General features: G+C 51.1%; 8 protein-coding genes across 8 annotated transcripts; 3 read left to right on the top strand and 5 right to left on the bottom strand.

Annotated features, from left to right (window-relative positions):
- Nucleotides 1-215: 215 nt before the first annotated feature.
- N7503_001065 (uncharacterized protein) lies at nucleotides 216-622 on the bottom strand (the record flags this gene model as incomplete). Its single annotated transcript, XM_057060626.1, has 2 exons — nucleotides 216-367; nucleotides 565-622. 2 exons carry the CDS (start codon nucleotides 620-622, stop codon nucleotides 216-218), a joined length of 210 nt encoding a protein of 69 aa, XP_056927549.1.
- A 248-nt stretch (nucleotides 623-870) lies between these two features.
- On the bottom strand, nucleotides 871-5,181 carry N7503_001064 (carbamoyl-phosphate synthase (glutamine-hydrolyzing) CPA2). Its single transcript, XM_057060625.1, has 3 exons — nucleotides 4,606-5,181; nucleotides 1,346-4,401; nucleotides 871-1,284 (listed from the first exon to the last, which is right to left on the bottom strand). Exons 1-3 carry the CDS (start codon nucleotides 4,949-4,951, stop codon nucleotides 1,177-1,179), a joined length of 3,510 nt encoding a protein of 1,169 aa, XP_056927548.1. The 5' UTR covers nucleotides 4,952-5,181; the 3' UTR covers nucleotides 871-1,176.
- Nucleotides 5,182-5,753: 572 nt separating this feature from the next.
- Nucleotides 5,754-7,361, bottom strand: N7503_001063 (uncharacterized protein; the record flags this gene model as incomplete). The annotated part of the gene is made up of 1 exon (XM_057060624.1): nucleotides 5,754-7,361. One exon carries the CDS (start codon nucleotides 7,359-7,361, stop codon nucleotides 5,754-5,756), a length of 1,608 nt encoding a protein of 535 aa, XP_056927547.1.
- An 800-nt stretch (nucleotides 7,362-8,161) lies between these two features.
- N7503_001062 (uncharacterized protein) lies at nucleotides 8,162-9,143 on the top strand (the record flags this gene model as incomplete). Its single annotated transcript, XM_057060623.1, has 3 exons — nucleotides 8,162-8,390; nucleotides 8,454-8,527; nucleotides 8,577-9,143. The coding sequence occupies 3 exons, from the start codon at nucleotides 8,162-8,164 to the stop codon at nucleotides 9,141-9,143; spliced, it is 870 nt and encodes a 289-aa protein (XP_056927546.1).
- A 409-nt stretch (nucleotides 9,144-9,552) lies between these two features.
- vip1 (putative actin cytoskeleton protein (VIP1)) lies at nucleotides 9,553-10,505 on the top strand (the record flags this gene model as incomplete). Its single annotated transcript, XM_057060622.1, has 3 exons — nucleotides 9,553-9,632; nucleotides 9,714-9,800; nucleotides 9,878-10,505. 3 exons carry the CDS (start codon nucleotides 9,553-9,555, stop codon nucleotides 10,503-10,505), a joined length of 795 nt encoding a protein of 264 aa, XP_056927545.1.
- A 366-nt stretch (nucleotides 10,506-10,871) lies between these two features.
- N7503_001060 (uncharacterized protein) lies at nucleotides 10,872-11,093 on the bottom strand (the record flags this gene model as incomplete). Its single annotated transcript, XM_057060621.1, has 1 exon — nucleotides 10,872-11,093. One exon carries the CDS (start codon nucleotides 11,091-11,093, stop codon nucleotides 10,872-10,874), a length of 222 nt encoding a protein of 73 aa, XP_056927544.1.
- A 632-nt stretch (nucleotides 11,094-11,725) lies between these two features.
- Nucleotides 11,726-14,869, bottom strand: N7503_001059 (DEAD/DEAH box helicase; the record flags this gene model as incomplete). Its single annotated transcript, XM_057060620.1, has 1 exon — nucleotides 11,726-14,869. The coding sequence occupies one exon, from the start codon at nucleotides 14,867-14,869 to the stop codon at nucleotides 11,726-11,728; it is 3,144 nt and encodes a 1,047-aa protein (XP_056927543.1).
- Nucleotides 14,870-16,300: 1,431 nt separating this feature from the next.
- N7503_001058 (uncharacterized protein) lies at nucleotides 16,301-16,558 on the top strand (the record flags this gene model as incomplete). The annotated part of the gene is given in 3 exon segments (XM_057060619.1): nucleotides 16,301-16,316; nucleotides 16,331-16,347; nucleotides 16,412-16,558. The coding sequence occupies 3 exon segments, from the start codon at nucleotides 16,301-16,303 to the stop codon at nucleotides 16,556-16,558; spliced, it is 180 nt and encodes a 59-aa protein (XP_056927542.1).
- Nucleotides 16,559-16,561: the final 3 nt, after the last annotated feature.

Below are 16,561 nucleotides of genomic sequence, written 5' to 3'. Positions count from 1 at the left end.
CAAAGCTTGTTGGTCAACCCTTTCATTTTTGGTCACAGATGATTCTGAGTATCACACTTTTGAAATATCTATCAACACTCAAAGACCCAGAATGGGATTGCCAAGCGGTGCGGAGCACAGTCAACCTAATATCGACGATGGAGAGTATGCTTCAGAGACTCGATCTGGGCAGCAAGGAGCCAGAAATGCAGTGCAACGACCATCTACTTAAGTATCTATTCAAGCTTTTGACCAAATGTCGACTGTGGGCTGAAGCTCAGTGGGACATGGCTTCTCAGATTCAAGACGTGGATACCAGGACGTGTCAGATCGCCAATTCCGACACGACGTGTCACAATCACCATATCCCAGATCTGAATCAGATATCCTGGATGCAGTCGATGGATTTAGGGGATGATCAGTGGTTTGAAGATGTACTGACTATACCCACAACTCTATACTAGTTTGCATCGTTGTAACTTAGTAGGGCTCCGAGAAGAACATGGAAAATTAACGTACCACCGCAGAACACCATACTACCGTAGTTAGTCAGTCGGTCTTGGTTTTGGTCGGTCCTTGTCTTACCCAGCGGTAGATGGATTCCGGTTAATCGAGCCACTTTTCTCTCCAACCCGAAGCCCATCGCCAATTGGTTCCCCGGCCTTACTCAGGACAGCTAATTGTATGCTATTAGTACAAAAATGTTACCAAGAAAACCTTGGAAGGGGTCAAATGCAGATTTACTACAATAGCTATAGCGTATCTCGAGAGATATTGAGATAAAAGCTCTATGTGCAGGTGGTGAAGTTGATCTGTATCCATCCGGTAATCCGTACACACCTGGGCAGTATGGTCTTAATGAAGTGGAGATTGATAAACCAAACTTAATAGAAGATGAAGAAAATTCTTTTGTCGCTGAAACACAATAAACCAACTACAACGAACAGACCCCAAAATAAAATAGTAAACAAGCAGGCCCCATTAAATCGGGGAACCACCAGGGCTGGATCAGTGCAGCTCACTATCCTAGTATTCGCCAGAGGTAAAAGAAACCAGACAACCAGACCGGGGAAAATATATCAAAGAAATGCACACCATCTATCAACAATGCCCTCCCAACTCACTTATACCATACAGAAACAAGTGAGATCAATCAGTTGTGGAAGAGGCGTTCCGGGTTTTGTGCAGAGTCATGATTTACAATAACTTGCCGCCAACGAAGTTGGACCAGGTGCGGACCTCGGTGGGGATACCCTCACCACGGGGCATCTTCTCGTTCATGCACTGAGCGAAGAGCTGGGCAGTCTGTGGGGGATTAAGATTAGTAAAAGAAACATAGTACAAGGGAATTTAGATAATAACATACCTTGGGCTCCATGAAGAGAGGAACGCTGAAGTCGACAGCGTTACGGCGCATCACGTAGTCCTCGTCAAGCTGGGTCTTGCCACGGGTCTTGGCCAGGTTGAAGACACCACGGATGTCGTACTTCTGGAAGACCTCACGCAGAGCACGCTTGTCCTTCTTGGGGAACTCAATGACCTGCACGGAGGCGTTGTCCTTGCAGGTAGCCTCAATGTGAGCCTTGACCTCGGGGTTGGCAGCGTAGAACTTGAAGCCCAGGGGGTTCAGGTAGTCGACGATGGTGGCCAAGTAAGGGGTGGTCACGTCACCACCGAGGAGGATACCCTCACCAGCCTCGGGAACGCGGAAGTTCATGGTGGACTGAAGGGAGGTCCAGTAGGCCTCAACGAGATCGGTACCGAAGCAAGCAATCTCACCAGTGGAGGACATCTCGACACCCAGGAAGGGGTCGGCACCGGCCAGACGGGTCCAGGAGAACTGGGGAACCTTGGTGGCGAGGTAGGGGCGCTTCTCCTTCATCAGGTCAACGGGCTCAGGGACGTCACGGCCGACAAGGGCCTTGGTGGCAACGTCAATGAAGTTGGTACCCAGGACCTTGCTGACGAAGGGGAAAGAACGGGAGGCACGCAGGTTGCACTCAATGACCTTGAGCTGGGACTCAGCACCCTCCTGGTCAGCCTTGATGATCTGCATGTTGAAGGGACCGGTGATGTTCCAGGCCTTGGCGACCTTCTCGGCAATATCCTTGACACGGTCCATGATGGACTGGTCCAGGTTGGCAGGAGGAAGAACCAGAGTGGCGTCACCGGAGTGGACACCAGCGGGCTCAACGTGCTCACTGACGGCGTGGAGCAGGAGTTTACCGTTGGAAGCGACAGCGTCAACGTCAATCTCCTCGGCACCCTCGATGAACTTGGTGATAACAACGGGGTGGTCGGGGGAGACGGCAGCAGCGTTCAGAAGCTTCTCCTTGAGCTCATCCACACTGTAGATGACGTTCATGGCGGCACCGGACAGAACGTAACTGGGGCGAACCAGGACGGGGTAGCCAACGGAGTCGGCGAAACGTTCGGCCTCAGAGACGGAGGTCAGCTCCTTCCAGGCGGGCTGGTCGACGCCAATGCTGTCCAGGATCTGAGAGAACTTGTGACGGTCCTCGGCCTTGTCAATGTCCTCGGGGTTGGTTCCCAGAACGTGAGCACCACCGGTCTCCTGCAGACGCAGAGCAATGTTCTGCGGCAGTTGGCCACCAACAGAGACAACAACACCGCTAGCGGACTCGAGCTCGTAAATATCCATCACACGCTCGTAGCTCAGCTCCTCGAAGTACAGCTTGTCAGCGGTATCGAAGTCAGTGGAGTAGGTCTCGGGGTTGTAGTTGATCATGACAGTCTTCTTGCCCATGTTGCGCAGGGAAAGAGTGGCATTGACAGCACACCAATCAAACTCGACGGAGCTACCAATACGGTAGACACCGCTACCCAGGATAATAGTGCCGTGGTCATCGAAGGTGACATCGTGCGAGGTAGCGTTGTAGGTGGTGTACAGGTAGTTGGTGTCGGCAGGGAACTCGGCAGCCAGGGTATCAATCTTCTTGACCCAGGGAGTGATGCCAAAGGACTTACGGCGAGCGCGAACCTCATCCTCAGAGGAACCAACCAGGAGGGAGATCTGCTTATCAGAGAAACCAAGCTTCTTGGCCTTCATCATAATCTCCTTCTTGATGCCGAAGAGGCTACCAATCTCCTTGAGCTCGTGGTGGCAGTCGACAATGTTCTGGATCTTGTACAAGAACCACTTGTCGATCTTGGAGAGCTCGTGGACCTTGTCCACAGAGTAACCCTCGTGGATCATGGCCTGGCCAACAGCCAACCAACGGCGGTCGGTGGGGTTGGCGAGAACGTCATCAAGGTTGTCGAACTGGTCACCCTGGAGACCAAGGTAGCGGGGGTCAACCTGACGGATAGCCTTCTGCAGAGACTCCTCGAAAGTACGACCAATAGCCATAACCTCACCAACAGACTTCATGGCACTGCCAATGTCGCGGTTGACGTGCTGGAACTTGCTCAAATCCCAACGGGGGATCTTGGTGACAATGTAGTCCAGACTGGGCTCGAAGTTGGCGGTGGTAGTCTTGGTGACAGCATTGGGAAGCTCGGGCAGGGTGTGTCCGAGACCGATCTTGGCAGCAGTGTAGGCGAGGGGGTAGCCAGTAGCCTTGGAAGCCAGAGCAGAGGAACGCGACAGACGGGCGTTGACCTCAATGACACGGTAGTCGAGTCCATCGGGCTGCAGAGCGTACTGGACGTTGCACTCACCGACGACACCAAGGTGACGAACGATCTTGATGGCAGCGGTACGCAGCATGTGGTACTCCTCATCAGACAGAGTCTGACTGGGGGCAACAACGATACTGTCACCGGTGTGGACACCGAGGGGGTCGAAGTTCTCCATGTTGCAGACGGTGATACAGTTGTTGGTAGCATCACGGACAACCTCGTACTCAACCTCCTTCCAGCCCTTCAGGGACTTCTCAACCAGAATCTGGGGAGACAGAGACAGAGAGCGGGAAGACAGATCGCGGAGCTCGTCCTCGTTGGCGGCAAAGCCAGAGCCTAGACCACCAAGAGCGTAGGCGGACCGAACGATGATGGGGTAACCAACAGTCTCGGCGGCCTTCAGGGCGTCGTCAACGGTGTTAACAGCGATCGACTCGGCAATAGGGATGTTGATCTCATTCAGAGCCTGAGCAAAGAGATCACGGTCCTCACTGGTCTCCAGGGTCTTGATGCTGGTTCCGAGAACCTTGACACCGTAGCGCTCGAAGATACCCATGCGGTTCATCTGGACACCGAGGTTGAGAGCGGTCTGACCACCGAAGGTAAGGAAGATACCATCAGGACGCTCGCGCTCAATGACGTGAGTGACGTATTCGGGGGTCACGGGGAGGTAGTAGACCTCATCAGCAAGCTTGTGATCGGTCTGGATGGTCGCAATGTTGGGGTTGATCAGGACGGACTGGACACCAGCCTCCTTCAGGGCCTTCAAAGCCTGAGAGCCTAATTGACACAAGACGATGTCAGTGACCAAACAAGACAACTTTCCGGGGTTCTTGTGGGGACGAGCGAGTCCAATGCCATCCTCCGCGGAGAGGTACAAAAAGAGAAAGCTCTCATGTGCCGCCCCAGGGGATTGGATTTAATTGGATGCAACAAGGAATTGGGGAGAAGTCTAAGCAATAAGCAAGAATATCCTCCACATACCGGAATAATCGAACTCTCCAGCCTGTCCAATGCTCAGACCACCACTACCAATGACCAGCACCTTCTTCACATCGACGAGGTTAGCGGGCTTGACAGCACCGCTAGCCAGGTAGGCATCGGCAGAGGGACCCTTCTGGGACTCAGCAAGACGAATGATCGAGCTGGAGAAGGAGCGCAGCTGCTTGGAACGAGCTGGGGAGGGGAGCTTCTGCAGGCGCAGAGCAGCGGCCGTAGATCGGACAGATGACTGGGAGGAGAAGGTGCGGAGAGAGAGAGGACGAGCCTCAGCGAGACATCGCGATCGCAGCAGAGAGGCTGCCTGCCCACAACGAGCTGCAAGAACCATCGCGCCGCAAGTTCTAAACGAGAACTAGAGAGGTTCAATGGCCCGAAGATGGGATGATGGGGTGTAGAAGATGAGTCGCCGACGGGAGGTCTTTTTTTCCCCCACCGGCTTCGCTAATTGGTTCGTTCCCTTCACCGTATCGGGTCCACTTCTTTTTTCCCTTGAAGAACCAAAGAGAGATAAACGAAGGGAAAAAGGGTTGGGAATTAGTTGTATACAGGCAATTAGGTATGGAGTAGAGAGGAAAAATTAAAATTGAGGAGAAAAGAAGGAATTTCTAGTTCTTTGGATCATTTTCTCTAGTTTTTTTTCAGTATGAGTCAAATCGTTGAATTTGGTGGATTTTAGGGTAGTGGAGACCAGCATTTCCCTCTATAAAGTTCAACGCTCGTTTTTCTTGCACTTTTAGCTAAAAGAAATGATCATCAATTTAGACGAAGTCTAGATCAATTAAAGCTGCAGATATAATATATCGCCAATATGGGAATTGTGCATGAAAAAATCCCATTTTTCCAAGTTGCTAAGTACCTTTGTAGTCCGATGCCGGAACCTTGCCGGTCACACACCCGCGCTATCTCTTCTTATCCGTGGGGATCGACGCTAAACAGGCTGGGAATGTGTTCGAGTTACGAGAGAGTTTGATGCGTCTCCACTAGTCGCAATGGCCTCAAGAAAAATGTTCCTATCCAATCTACCCAATTTTATACTCTGTACTACGTGTAGCTAGCACATAAGTCGATACATGGTCTCCAATTCTTCATTAGGTATGAGATAAGATACGCTGATGAACAGACTTTTCAGGCTATTCCAGGCCAATGCGCCCGTGCAGTCCCGACCAGGGTCCGTTTGGTCTTTTCTCGCGGGACCCACTGTGGTTGCCGACCCCTCGCGTTGTGTGAGCTTCGGAGGCCCAGATATCTGACGTAGTCTCAAGATCCGCGTCTGGCATAACACCGCTCAATTCTTGCTTCAAGATGCCATAAACTTCGCCCAACGTCTTACGTGCATCTTGTGCAACTTCCGTTCCCAATACCACTTTCTGTTGTACACGATCGCTCTCGTTGGCGGCGGCTGCTTCCGAGGCAAATGCCCATGCTTCTGCCAGACCCACAATTTCATCCGGCTGGTTCTGATCGGGGGATTGGGATTGATTGCGTGAATTGAGGGCCGCAACTGCATGCTTGAAGCGTGGTTGACGGGCCAGCAGGGGATACTCGGGAAGGAGATGGCTTTCATCTCGTATACGGTGCAAGGCGCGTAGAGTCGTAGATTTTTCCTTGGCGAGAAGTCCAGAGATATAGGACTTTTGTAGAGCTAGCGATTTCTGGCTTTTGGACAGGGGAACGAGAGTTTCAGTTGCGTAAGACAGGACGTCCAATGGACTGGGAGCCGGTGACTCCTCAGCGAGAATTTCAGTTCTGTGGGTAGATCGAGATTGAGGTTTCGAGGTCACAGTCACAGGTTGACAGGCTTTGGAGGCAGCATCAAGAAGCTCTCGTCGTGCCTGAAGATAGGCCGCGTACTGCTCCTTGATTTGCACCTTGTGTTGTTCTAGTAGACGCTGGGCTTCTTCGATCTCCTCTGCCGGCAGTTCTTGTACCATACTCTCATCCGGATCTACTTCACTGACCAATCGTTCTTCGACCCATTGTACCAGCTCATCGCGTGTGCGCTGCAATGCCTGAGCTTTGACTGCAGACGGCACACTGTCGGAAGTCTTTTCTCTGGCATCATGCTGCGTTTTGACCTTCTCGAACAGCCGTTTCTCCCGATCCAATTGTGTTCGGGCCCGCACCACAGCCCGTTCCAGCTTATGTACCAATCCCTCTAGATCTGTCTCGGGGTCCTTATGGTCTGGTCCGTCCACGTCCAGTCCCTCAGGTAACAAGACCTGGCTTGAATCCTCGCCCAAATCCAGACCAGTCGGCTCCTTTGCCTTCAGCTCCTCTAGATAATGCTGGAAGACCTGAAGCTTCGTATAGCGGCGTCGATCCCGCAAAAGCGAAACGTAATCTCGCAGGTCCGCGCCGGGTTCCTGCGGATCGGCGGGGTCAACATATCGTGTGCGGGATGCCCTTTGGCGTCTCAGCAAAGCCACATCGTCTGATGCGACCCGAAAATCCTTCCGAGCAGCTATATTTGCCTGGAGTGCCTTCAGGTACTCCTTTCTTAGTCCTGAGACGTCCGCTGGTGTTCGCTTCACATCGACGACGGCATCGGTGGGTGCGCATAGAGCGAGGTGGGAGGTGTGGAATGTGTCATCGTTGAAGACAATCAACGATTGCAGGTATAAAGTCAAGGCCTGGCGAATGCGGAGAGCTTCTTGCTGGGTCTTGACGTAAGGAGTGAGCTGTTTCACGAAGGGTGGAATGTGGGTAGGGGGCTCGTAGGATTCGTAGGGTTGGGCCATGGTGTCATTGGTAGGGAGGAATTTCCTCAGATCGTCACAAGTTCATCAGTGAGGAAAGCAAGTTTCATCAAGTCAGACGATCATTCTTGTTATGCATGACGAAAGGTGATTTGTTTGGACCCAAATATCAAATGTTTGGGGGGCGGAGGCTTATGTAACCTGTAGATCGCCGAGCTTATTTTGGTTTGTTTACATCAAAACTGTGATAGTATATGAATGGTGGATTTTGTCTAACTCAATGGATGCTTGAATTCGCCTGCTGCGAGGAGTATCAGAAAAATATTGCAGGTTACGTATTCACTATTTGCTTTCGATGGACTGATCATCCAAGTGGTTCCATTGCAATCTGGAATTGAGACACCTCATCGAGGCCCGAGCACAAGTATCTCGTCATAGAATATATCTTCTGTATTTACAAATATCTCATTATTGAACCTGCCGATCGGTTGTATGAAAAGCTCACAGCTTTATCTTATGGAATGCGAGAAAGATAAATGAAATAGCCTCAAAACAGCGGTTGGGTGTACTTCCTATGCACATATAAGGTACATAGATCAGGTGCTTATGATACCTAGATCCGCGGCCCAATAAAAGCCCGAACAAAGCGGTTACAAAGTGTCCCTCTCTGCATCCTTTCTGCACCTTCCTGCGTCAAATGAGCTCATCTGCATCCATACCTCGTCGCCTATCCTGGGAATGTTTGGAATTTCGATCAAGGGGTGTTTTGTCTTCCCCATCGCTACCCGACGCTGAAACACGTACCTTTATAGTTCCCCGCAGAGCCCCCGTTCAGAACAAACATGCCTTCTGCTGGCCCAGAGGAGCTAGATACCCGTTTGGATATCCCCGTCGCCATGACCTCCGATCATACCCTCTCCACGCTTCAACGGCCTAGAGCCGCGACTTCCACTCTTCCAGCTATGCCGCAATCACCCACTCTTCGACAGTCATTACGAGGCCCCAGGTCCGTGCATGGGGGAAGTCCACCGCTGGGGTCAAATGAGCAGGAGGTGACAAGATCGGCTCAGGGTAAGCCCATCGTTTTCTGATCTGATATTGAGATATTTCGCCTAATCAGACTATAATGCACAGAACCACTACGACACCCGAAGCCTCTGACCCCTTCAGATCTTCATCTTGTACTGGAAAAAGAGCAGGAAGCGATGGTGAGGATTGCCACATGATTTATCAGTGACCACCAACTAACAGAACCAGGTCAATCGATTGACGCGCGAGCTCTCCCTTCTCCGCCAGCAGACTGCATCCGTGGCATCCACAGCATCCTCCACTTCCACCTTGAATGAGTCCACTGAAGGCGTACATGGCTCCCCATCTTTGGCCGGCTCTACAAACTCCCTTTCATCTCGTCGACAGCGTTCCTCCTCCAGTCTCGGCTCCCATACACCCTCCATTCAAGGCAGCCAAGCAAGCGTCACAGGAATAGCCCCCTCTCGAACAGCTGATCATCACCGATCCACACGAAGCCGCGAACCATCTCTCTCTCATCGCCGCCCGTCCATCGGATCACTCAGCTCGTACACGCAGCACCCTCACGCAGAACACGTCGCCCACTATGGAAGCCCCTCTATCTACCCCCATCGGAATTCAATCTCCCAGACTCACTTGGGTCTGTCGAGTAGCTCCCTCGCTCGATGCGAGGAGGTCGCATTGCACAGATCGGAGCTAGAAACCGCCAGGCGAGAGAATGAGCAGCTAAGACGGCGGGTCAGGGAGCTGGAACAAGTTTTGAAGAAGCAGAAGGACGAATCTGTCGATTTTTGAGAAGTTACGTTCCTTGCTGATCAAGGATCTTTGGCCCTTTCATTTTCCTCTACCTGCCAGGAGCAGTGCCTGGTTTTGAAATTTTCTTTCTATCCTTAACCTCATAGGCGGTGGTTTGCAGGCAGACATTCTATCTTTGACTCCAAAATTAAACGATGCGCATTTGGCAGTCTCATCGTGGTCTGTAATAGAGTCAGATACTAGGCAGTAGAGTAGGCAGTAGAGTTAAGTCGGCTGGTGCCCACTTTAGATTAAAATCGATATAGTATCCCGAGGCGGTGCAGCCCCGCTCTACGTCACCTGTGGCGCAGCTCCATAAATAGTTGACCTCATCCTGTTCTCCTTTTTCTTGCTCTTCAAATAATCTCTCTCCTCAAAAATTCTCCTTTACCAAATTCAAATCTTCATTATGTCTGGTACCACCGTTCACGTTTCGGGCATCGCCCCCTCCACCTCTGAGAAGGATGTCCGTGACTTCTTCAGCTTCTGGTGAGTATACCCCTCCAAAACAAACATAGCTACGCATTAAGCATCATGGCAATGGACTTTTATGCTAACGAATTGATACAGCGGCAAGATCACCTCTCTTTCCATCACCCCCACTGGCTCTGAGGCCGGCTCTTCCCAGTCCGCCAGCGTCACTTTCGAGAAGGAAGCGTAAGATAGCTACCCCGCACCGCGCGTCACCAAGCGCCAGTAACACGCCATAAACCCATTTCTGACCCATATTTTAGCGCCGCAAAGACTGCTCTCCTCCTCGACCAGACCCAATTGGGCTCCTCCTCTGTGCATGTCGAAGCCGCCCAGAACATCGACGACATCGCCGGCGCCCAGGCTACCTCGTCCACCGAGAAGGAAGATGAGCACGATATCGCACAGGAAGACAAGCCCCGCTCCCGTATCTTCGCCGAGTACCTCGCTCACGGCTACGTTGTCAGCGATGGCGCAATCCAGAAGGCCATCGCCCTGGACCAGAAGCACGGATTCTCCAACAAGTTCACCTCCGCCCTGACCAACTTCGACAAGAAGTTCAACGCCACCGAGCGCGCTAAGGGTCTGGATGAGAACTACCAGATCTCCAACAAGGCTGCTAGTGGCTGGTCCTCGCTGAACCACTACTTCGAGAAGGCCCTCGAGCACCCCACCGGCCAGAAGCTGCGTGATTTCTACGTGCAGGGTGATAAGCAGGTTCGCGATATCCACAACGAGGCCCGCCGTCTGGCCGATCTGAAGCTTGGTCGTAGCCAGGAGGGCGAGACTGCCCCCACTGCTACTTCTGCCGAGGGCGCTTCTACCGCCCCTGCTACTGTTCCTGCTTCCGAGGCTGCTGGTGCTGCGGCCCCGGCTGAGCCTAAGGTCTAAGCCTGTTTAGCTCTCAGAATCAATAGCTTGGGAAGTAGCGAGTTGATGAGGAGGGTTTGCGCTGGCGTGCTTTCTTCGTATCTAGTTATTTCTGTTTTCGTGCCCCCATTCCCCGTGTTGATCTGACACAAGCTTACGATGTGTGATGTGACGACTCTAAGGCTGTTTGATGCCACTTGAATTTCCATAGTACTTTATTGCAAGCGAATGAATATACGAATGCTTTTACTCCCAACAATGCTAAGTTACCAGTAATTATGATTTGTGATTGGTGATTTCGTCAAATTTCATATCTTAATTTGTATACATTCAATATTCTGACAGCGGACCTTGAACAACCTCGTATCCATAACCTGTAATGCCCGTTTATTTCGCGTACTTCGCAGCCTCGATCTTCTCCAACGGATGCTCGGGGTTGCTTGTCAAAGTGTCACTCTTCGATCGGTTGGATTCGTTCTGCGCAAACTCCGGTGCTGGGCGGGAAGATGAATCTCCGATCTTGCCGCTGGCGGGGGGATCACGCTGCTGGATGCCGGATTGGCGCTCCGGTGGGGGAGACTGGCGGCCTGCGTTCTGTGTGGAATCCATGATGATTTTTTGATATTTGAATTCTGTTTGAAGACCAATTGTTAGTTTAAAAATGGAGATGGTGGTTGTAACATGCACCTTAGTGTAGATAGTGGTTTTTCTTGTCTCCAAGTAGATGGTTCAAGATTGACGTGGGCGGGTAATTAAAATTTGTGATGTAGAGGAGATGAAATGTTAGGATAGAATTGAGTATAAATATCCAATATTTAAGATGTTTTCATCATTGACGTGACCTCGAACCGGTTGGGGTATTCATCATTATGACGTGGATCTGGACCTGTAGCTCAACTTGCCTCGTATAGAGGTGTGGGGGGTCATTTTAGGCTGACCCAGACTTGGTCTTGGCGAGACTCGGTTCTTAGATGATATCACTCACCCTGTATTGGTCACGTGAAATACTTTGGTTTCGCGGAAGGTTGTTTATGGGTCATTAGTCCCTACGAAGCTGTAGATAATATTTCGATTAATGAGGTTGAAAGCAAAAGAGCGCGAAGATAGCCCGGAAGATAGTCAGGAAGAAGCCATGATTCCCGATATCAGTTTAACGGAGTAGATGCAGCGACTACAACAGAGGATGAAGCAAAGGATTAGAATGCAGTTCAATTCCAGTCCAGAGAAGGCCGTTATTGCTATTACAACGGATGTTCTCGTTCCCATTTGCGCCTCCATATCACCTCGCATTCCTTCAAGTCACGCGCATTGGCGGCAATCCGTTGAAGCACCACTGCGTCCATGGCGTCAAGCTCAACCCTTGACTGATCTACCTTGGCTTTCTCGACAGCAAGATGTTCTCGCTCCTGTACAAGATCGCGATACTCAGCATCGGCGGCCAATGCAGCTTCTATGCTAGGCATACTGGCCAGCGGAGGTACCACCTTGGGTTGCGGGGCCGGGCTTGAGGCAGGCATCTGCTGTTTCAAGTTGGGGCCGACAGTCCTTTCAACCGTCTCCACGCCTATCCAGTTCAGAACATCCCGCTTGTCAACGACATCCTTTAAAAAACCGGCAAGGTAACGGGCGCTCCCACTACTGGCCTTCTTCACGAAGCCGGCATTCCAAATTGTGAGATTGCCGACCGCAACCATAAGCTTTTTGGCCCTCGTCAAGGCTACGTTGAGCCGCCGGTAGTCAGACAGGAATCCAACCTCCGCCGGGAAGTTGGTCTTTGGTTTCGTGAGCATAAAGATCACGACATTTGACTCCGATCCTTGGGCAGAATCCACCGTGAGGCACCGGTGGTACTGGACGCCCTCGGCCTCGAAACGCTCGACAACGCGTTTGACCTGTGCCTTGTAGGGGCAGATCAACATGACGTCCTGGGGCAGGATGCGATTCCCACTGGACCCATGCGCATACAGGGCTTTGAGAAGGTCGATGACTACGTTAATGTGATCGTCATTCTGCCAAGAGGTACTTCCAGGGGGTTGAAAAGCCTTTCCAGGGGCGTCAATCAACAGCCTGCGCTTGCCGATCAGCTTTTGCGCTTTAAAGTGGTATCGCGAGGCGGTGAAGGTATCCCAAGCGTTACCCACGCGATCAGGTGCGCTGTTGGTGGGGCTTGCGGCGATCTTGCCGCGATAGATGGCCTGGGCCGACCAAGCTAAGATGTCGGGGTGACAGCGGTAGTTTACCTCAAGAGTGCTGAGTGGGTAGCACCACTCGAGCCGGGTCATTAGCGACCGACCATGATACTTGGCCCATTCGTTCTCTCGGCTCGAGATGACGGTCGGCGGAATTTGATCGGTGTCGCCAATCAGGCATACTAGTCGCAGCGACTGCCAATTCATCGCGATCATAGTGTCCGCCTCAAGGCACTGGCCAGCCTCATCACACAATAAGGCGAATGGCTCAAACTTGCTGATGCGCAACGCCTCTTCGCCCGAACTGTTGAGTATTGTCGCCACGACTTTGCACTTGCCGATTATCAGGGCCAGAACACCCTCGTAGCACTTGACCAAGGCTTTCGTCTCGTCGCGTCCCAGGACCCTTTGGCGATCGTCATCCAGCATGTCGATCAGCTTCTTAGCTTGTTGTTCAACCTTGCTTTGTGGTTGAGGCTTATAAAGTTCCTTGGCCCTTTGGACGACCAAAGACTCGATTTGGCAGTCCTGGATATCAGCTTCAACAGGACTAATGGGGCCTCGACGTTCTTTCAAATGTCCTTCAACACTTGCACGGCGAAGAACTGCCACCTGATACGCAGAAGTCCTGAAGCGGCAGTAGCTTCCACACCAGCCCTTAAGCTTCGCATCCTCCTTTAAAGCGAGGTGGAAGGTGTGCAGCAGGTTGTCTATAGCCGCATTTGAGCCACCGCAGAGCAGGACTTTGAGGTCCAGACTTGCAAGGATGAGCGTCATGACCAGAATTGACCGGGTTTTGCCACTACCCGGTGGTCCTTTGATCAGGTGGATCCCTGCTACAACCTTAAAGAGGGCCTTGTCGACAGCGCTCTTCTGTGATGGGTCAAGAGGATACTTTTTAAGGATGTAATCCACTCGCTCAAGCTGCTGGGGACCTGGAACGATTGAACACTCCTTGCAGTTGATCTCGAAGTAGTGGGGGTTGCTAGGGTCCAGCTCCAATCCATGGGCTAGGATCGTGCGCTGCATGGAGAATCCATTTCCATCATGCTCGGTGGAATCGCCGAAGCTGGTCGCTTTCCCTGCATAGACGAGTGCTTCAATCTGTGCATTGCTTGACTTCAGGTTGACTTTGACAGTTAACTCAATCTGCCGACTTTGTCCATTCAGAGCGGGACTCAGTGGGGCCCGACTTAAGATCGCGAAGTCCGCTAGACTAGAGCCTACGCAGATGCCCTGACCCATGAATGGCTTTGAGGGTTTGGCTTGACCCGGGTTGGTGTCGATCTCGTAATTGGCCGGGATGCCCTCTGGTGGTGCTGGCTTCGGATCGGCGTTCATCCAGATATGCAACTTCCAGATATTCTCTTTGGGAGTAACAAGCTCCAACGACGCATGGTGTTTCTGGCCGGTTTGAAAGACACTGTCGTACATGGCCCATTGTAGATGCTGTTCGATTACCGCAGCTTCTATCAATTTTTCACGACGGTCCCGTTCGTCGAGGAAGAAAGAGTCAGGTGTCTCGAAGATGTTGTAATCCCCTTCAGCGTTGAAAAGCCACGGCATCTTTGGTCGACGGATTGCGGTCCCTTCTTTCGGAAGAGGATTCTGCTCGGCAAACCAGAACTGGTGTGGCTCACTTCCGGCGGCAAAACTTTCCCGGACAAGCTTTACAATCTTGATCATGTAGGCTCGAACCTCCTTGAAAGCAGCAAGATCCTTGGTGGGATGAGAGATCCAGATATACACTTTTTTGCCCGACCATTCGATCCGTTGGAGCTTCTTCCATCGGATCATCTCTTCGGGGCTTAATTTCCAGAACGGGCCAGCACAAATAGGCTCAGCAGACGGGCTCAACTCAAGAAAGCACCCAGTGTGATCGTTCTTAATCTCCGGAAGAGCAGCCTTCTGGTTTGCCTGAATGAAGGCATCAGACTTGGCGGAGACGCCCTTGGTGACCAGATTCAATTCTGTCTGGGTTGCCGGAAAGACAAGGTGCGCATCGCCAATACGAAGATCTAGTCTTGGCTGCTGAGAATCTAAGCGGATTTTCAGCATCGCGCGGATATGCTCATCGCCTCCGCTAACTGATACGGTGCAGTGCCGAGTTCTCTTCAGTTGGTTGTGGAGCTCCTTTGGGTAATCCATTCCAAAAGGTCGGCTGAGGAAGTCCGGGACATTGATTTTGGATGCCATTCCTGATTCAATAACCGTTTAGACGCGCTCAAAGAAACAAGATGACAGGATGACTTACTGCTTAGAGCGGAAGAGAAGAGGGGGGGGAGACCGAACCTCAGAGAGGACAGGAAGAAGGAGAGGGGGGAAAAGACCGAACCTCAGAGAGGACGGAGAAGAAGAAGGAGGAGGGGACAAAAAAAAGCCGAGCCTCGAAGAGGACGGGAAGAAGAAGGAGAACAAGGCGAGGAAAGTCGGACCTCGAATAATCAAACGCATGAGGTTGTCTTGCAACAAGATACGCTGTGCTTTCATGGAAAAGAGGGAGTGCGAGGAAGGGAGGAGGAAGAAGTGGAAGAAAGAGTGAAGAGATATCAGGATATGTGGTGGGTCGCGGTTTCCTTCACATCAGGGTCCAAGGAAGAAGGCACTGTCTTGATTGACACAAACGCATCATGTGCTGGGTTCTGATCAAAATATGGGCTTAGGTTAGTCTTAAATCACACACACACACACTAATTCCTCATGCTTCTAAGCAGCGAAGCTTCTTGATTGAACACCATAAGTGTAGTTAAACACCCTCACTGACCGCATTTAAAAGAAGCGCAGTATTCTATATTGAGAGAGTAATATTATTGAGTACATACACAAGAACCTACTTGCTCACATTACTCTATGGGATACGCTGGAATGTGAAGGTGATTAAAGAGTGATACCCACTACGCCACCCTTTCCTACCTATATCATGGCTCCAACGAAGTGTTACCTCGTATATTAACGGGAACTAAGCAAGATGATGTGACTTCCTTTGATATTTGACATGCCAACTTTTTTTTTTATCATAGGCTCATCCACATCATCACCACTTACCAAGTATTCGGCAATACCAGCTACCAGACTCCTCCATGCAGTCAACCATACAGTCTTCGATGTCAGGCCAAGCGCCAAATCAAGCTTCCTTATCGAAGAACCGGCGAAAGCTCGTTCCTACTATTGATCCTGTTGTCCGATCCTGTGCCGTCAAATAGTTTACAGCCTTATCGCCTTTGATGCAACAACTCGCGGTTGCAAAGAACATCGCCGGAATCCATTATACTACTAGGGATTTCAAGAGTCCTGGAGAAGCCTGTACCATTCTACTAATCACACATGACCGAATGGATCTTTGGAATCGGCCAGAAATCGACAATCCTCCCTCGGTTACCCTCTCTCCTAATGAAGATAGTGTCATTCGGCGACTCCAAACCTCAGAATATCACACAATCGATAACTCTGAAGCTTCTATACGCGTTGTTGTCGGGCTGCTTATTCTTGATAGGCTCCACCACCTGCCTAATAAAGGGTCGCTTAAGCATCTCCGGCTCTATCCGGAGGTGGATGTTAATCTTATACGCGGTAATACGCATATCACTAGCCGTGCTGACTGGCTGCTTTATTATGACGACCCTTGATATGGCATTGACTCGACGTTAATTACGATAGAAGCTAAGCGGAGCTACGTATTTACCTCTACTAGCGGTCAGATAGCTATATATCCATCTCGTAGCTATATAGGATTATTAGGCCAAAATCCTAAAGATCCATACCATCTCTTTCGGAATCACCACGGATAGTACTAGATATCAATTCTGGTTCTTAGACTCAGAACGGCGGCTTGTCTCTTCTATCATCTTTGATTGGCGTCTCGACAAGGCCAAAATCATCACATAGATC

This window comes from Penicillium pulvis (genome assembly GCF_028828015.1).
Source record: "Penicillium pulvis strain IBT 33274 chromosome Unknown contig_10_segment0_segment0, whole genome shotgun sequence".
Taxonomy (NCBI): Eukaryota; Fungi; Ascomycota; class Eurotiomycetes; order Eurotiales; family Aspergillaceae; genus Penicillium; species Penicillium pulvis.
Note: the sequence above shows the minus strand (reverse complement) of the source record. Positions and strands in the feature narration are given on the sequence as shown.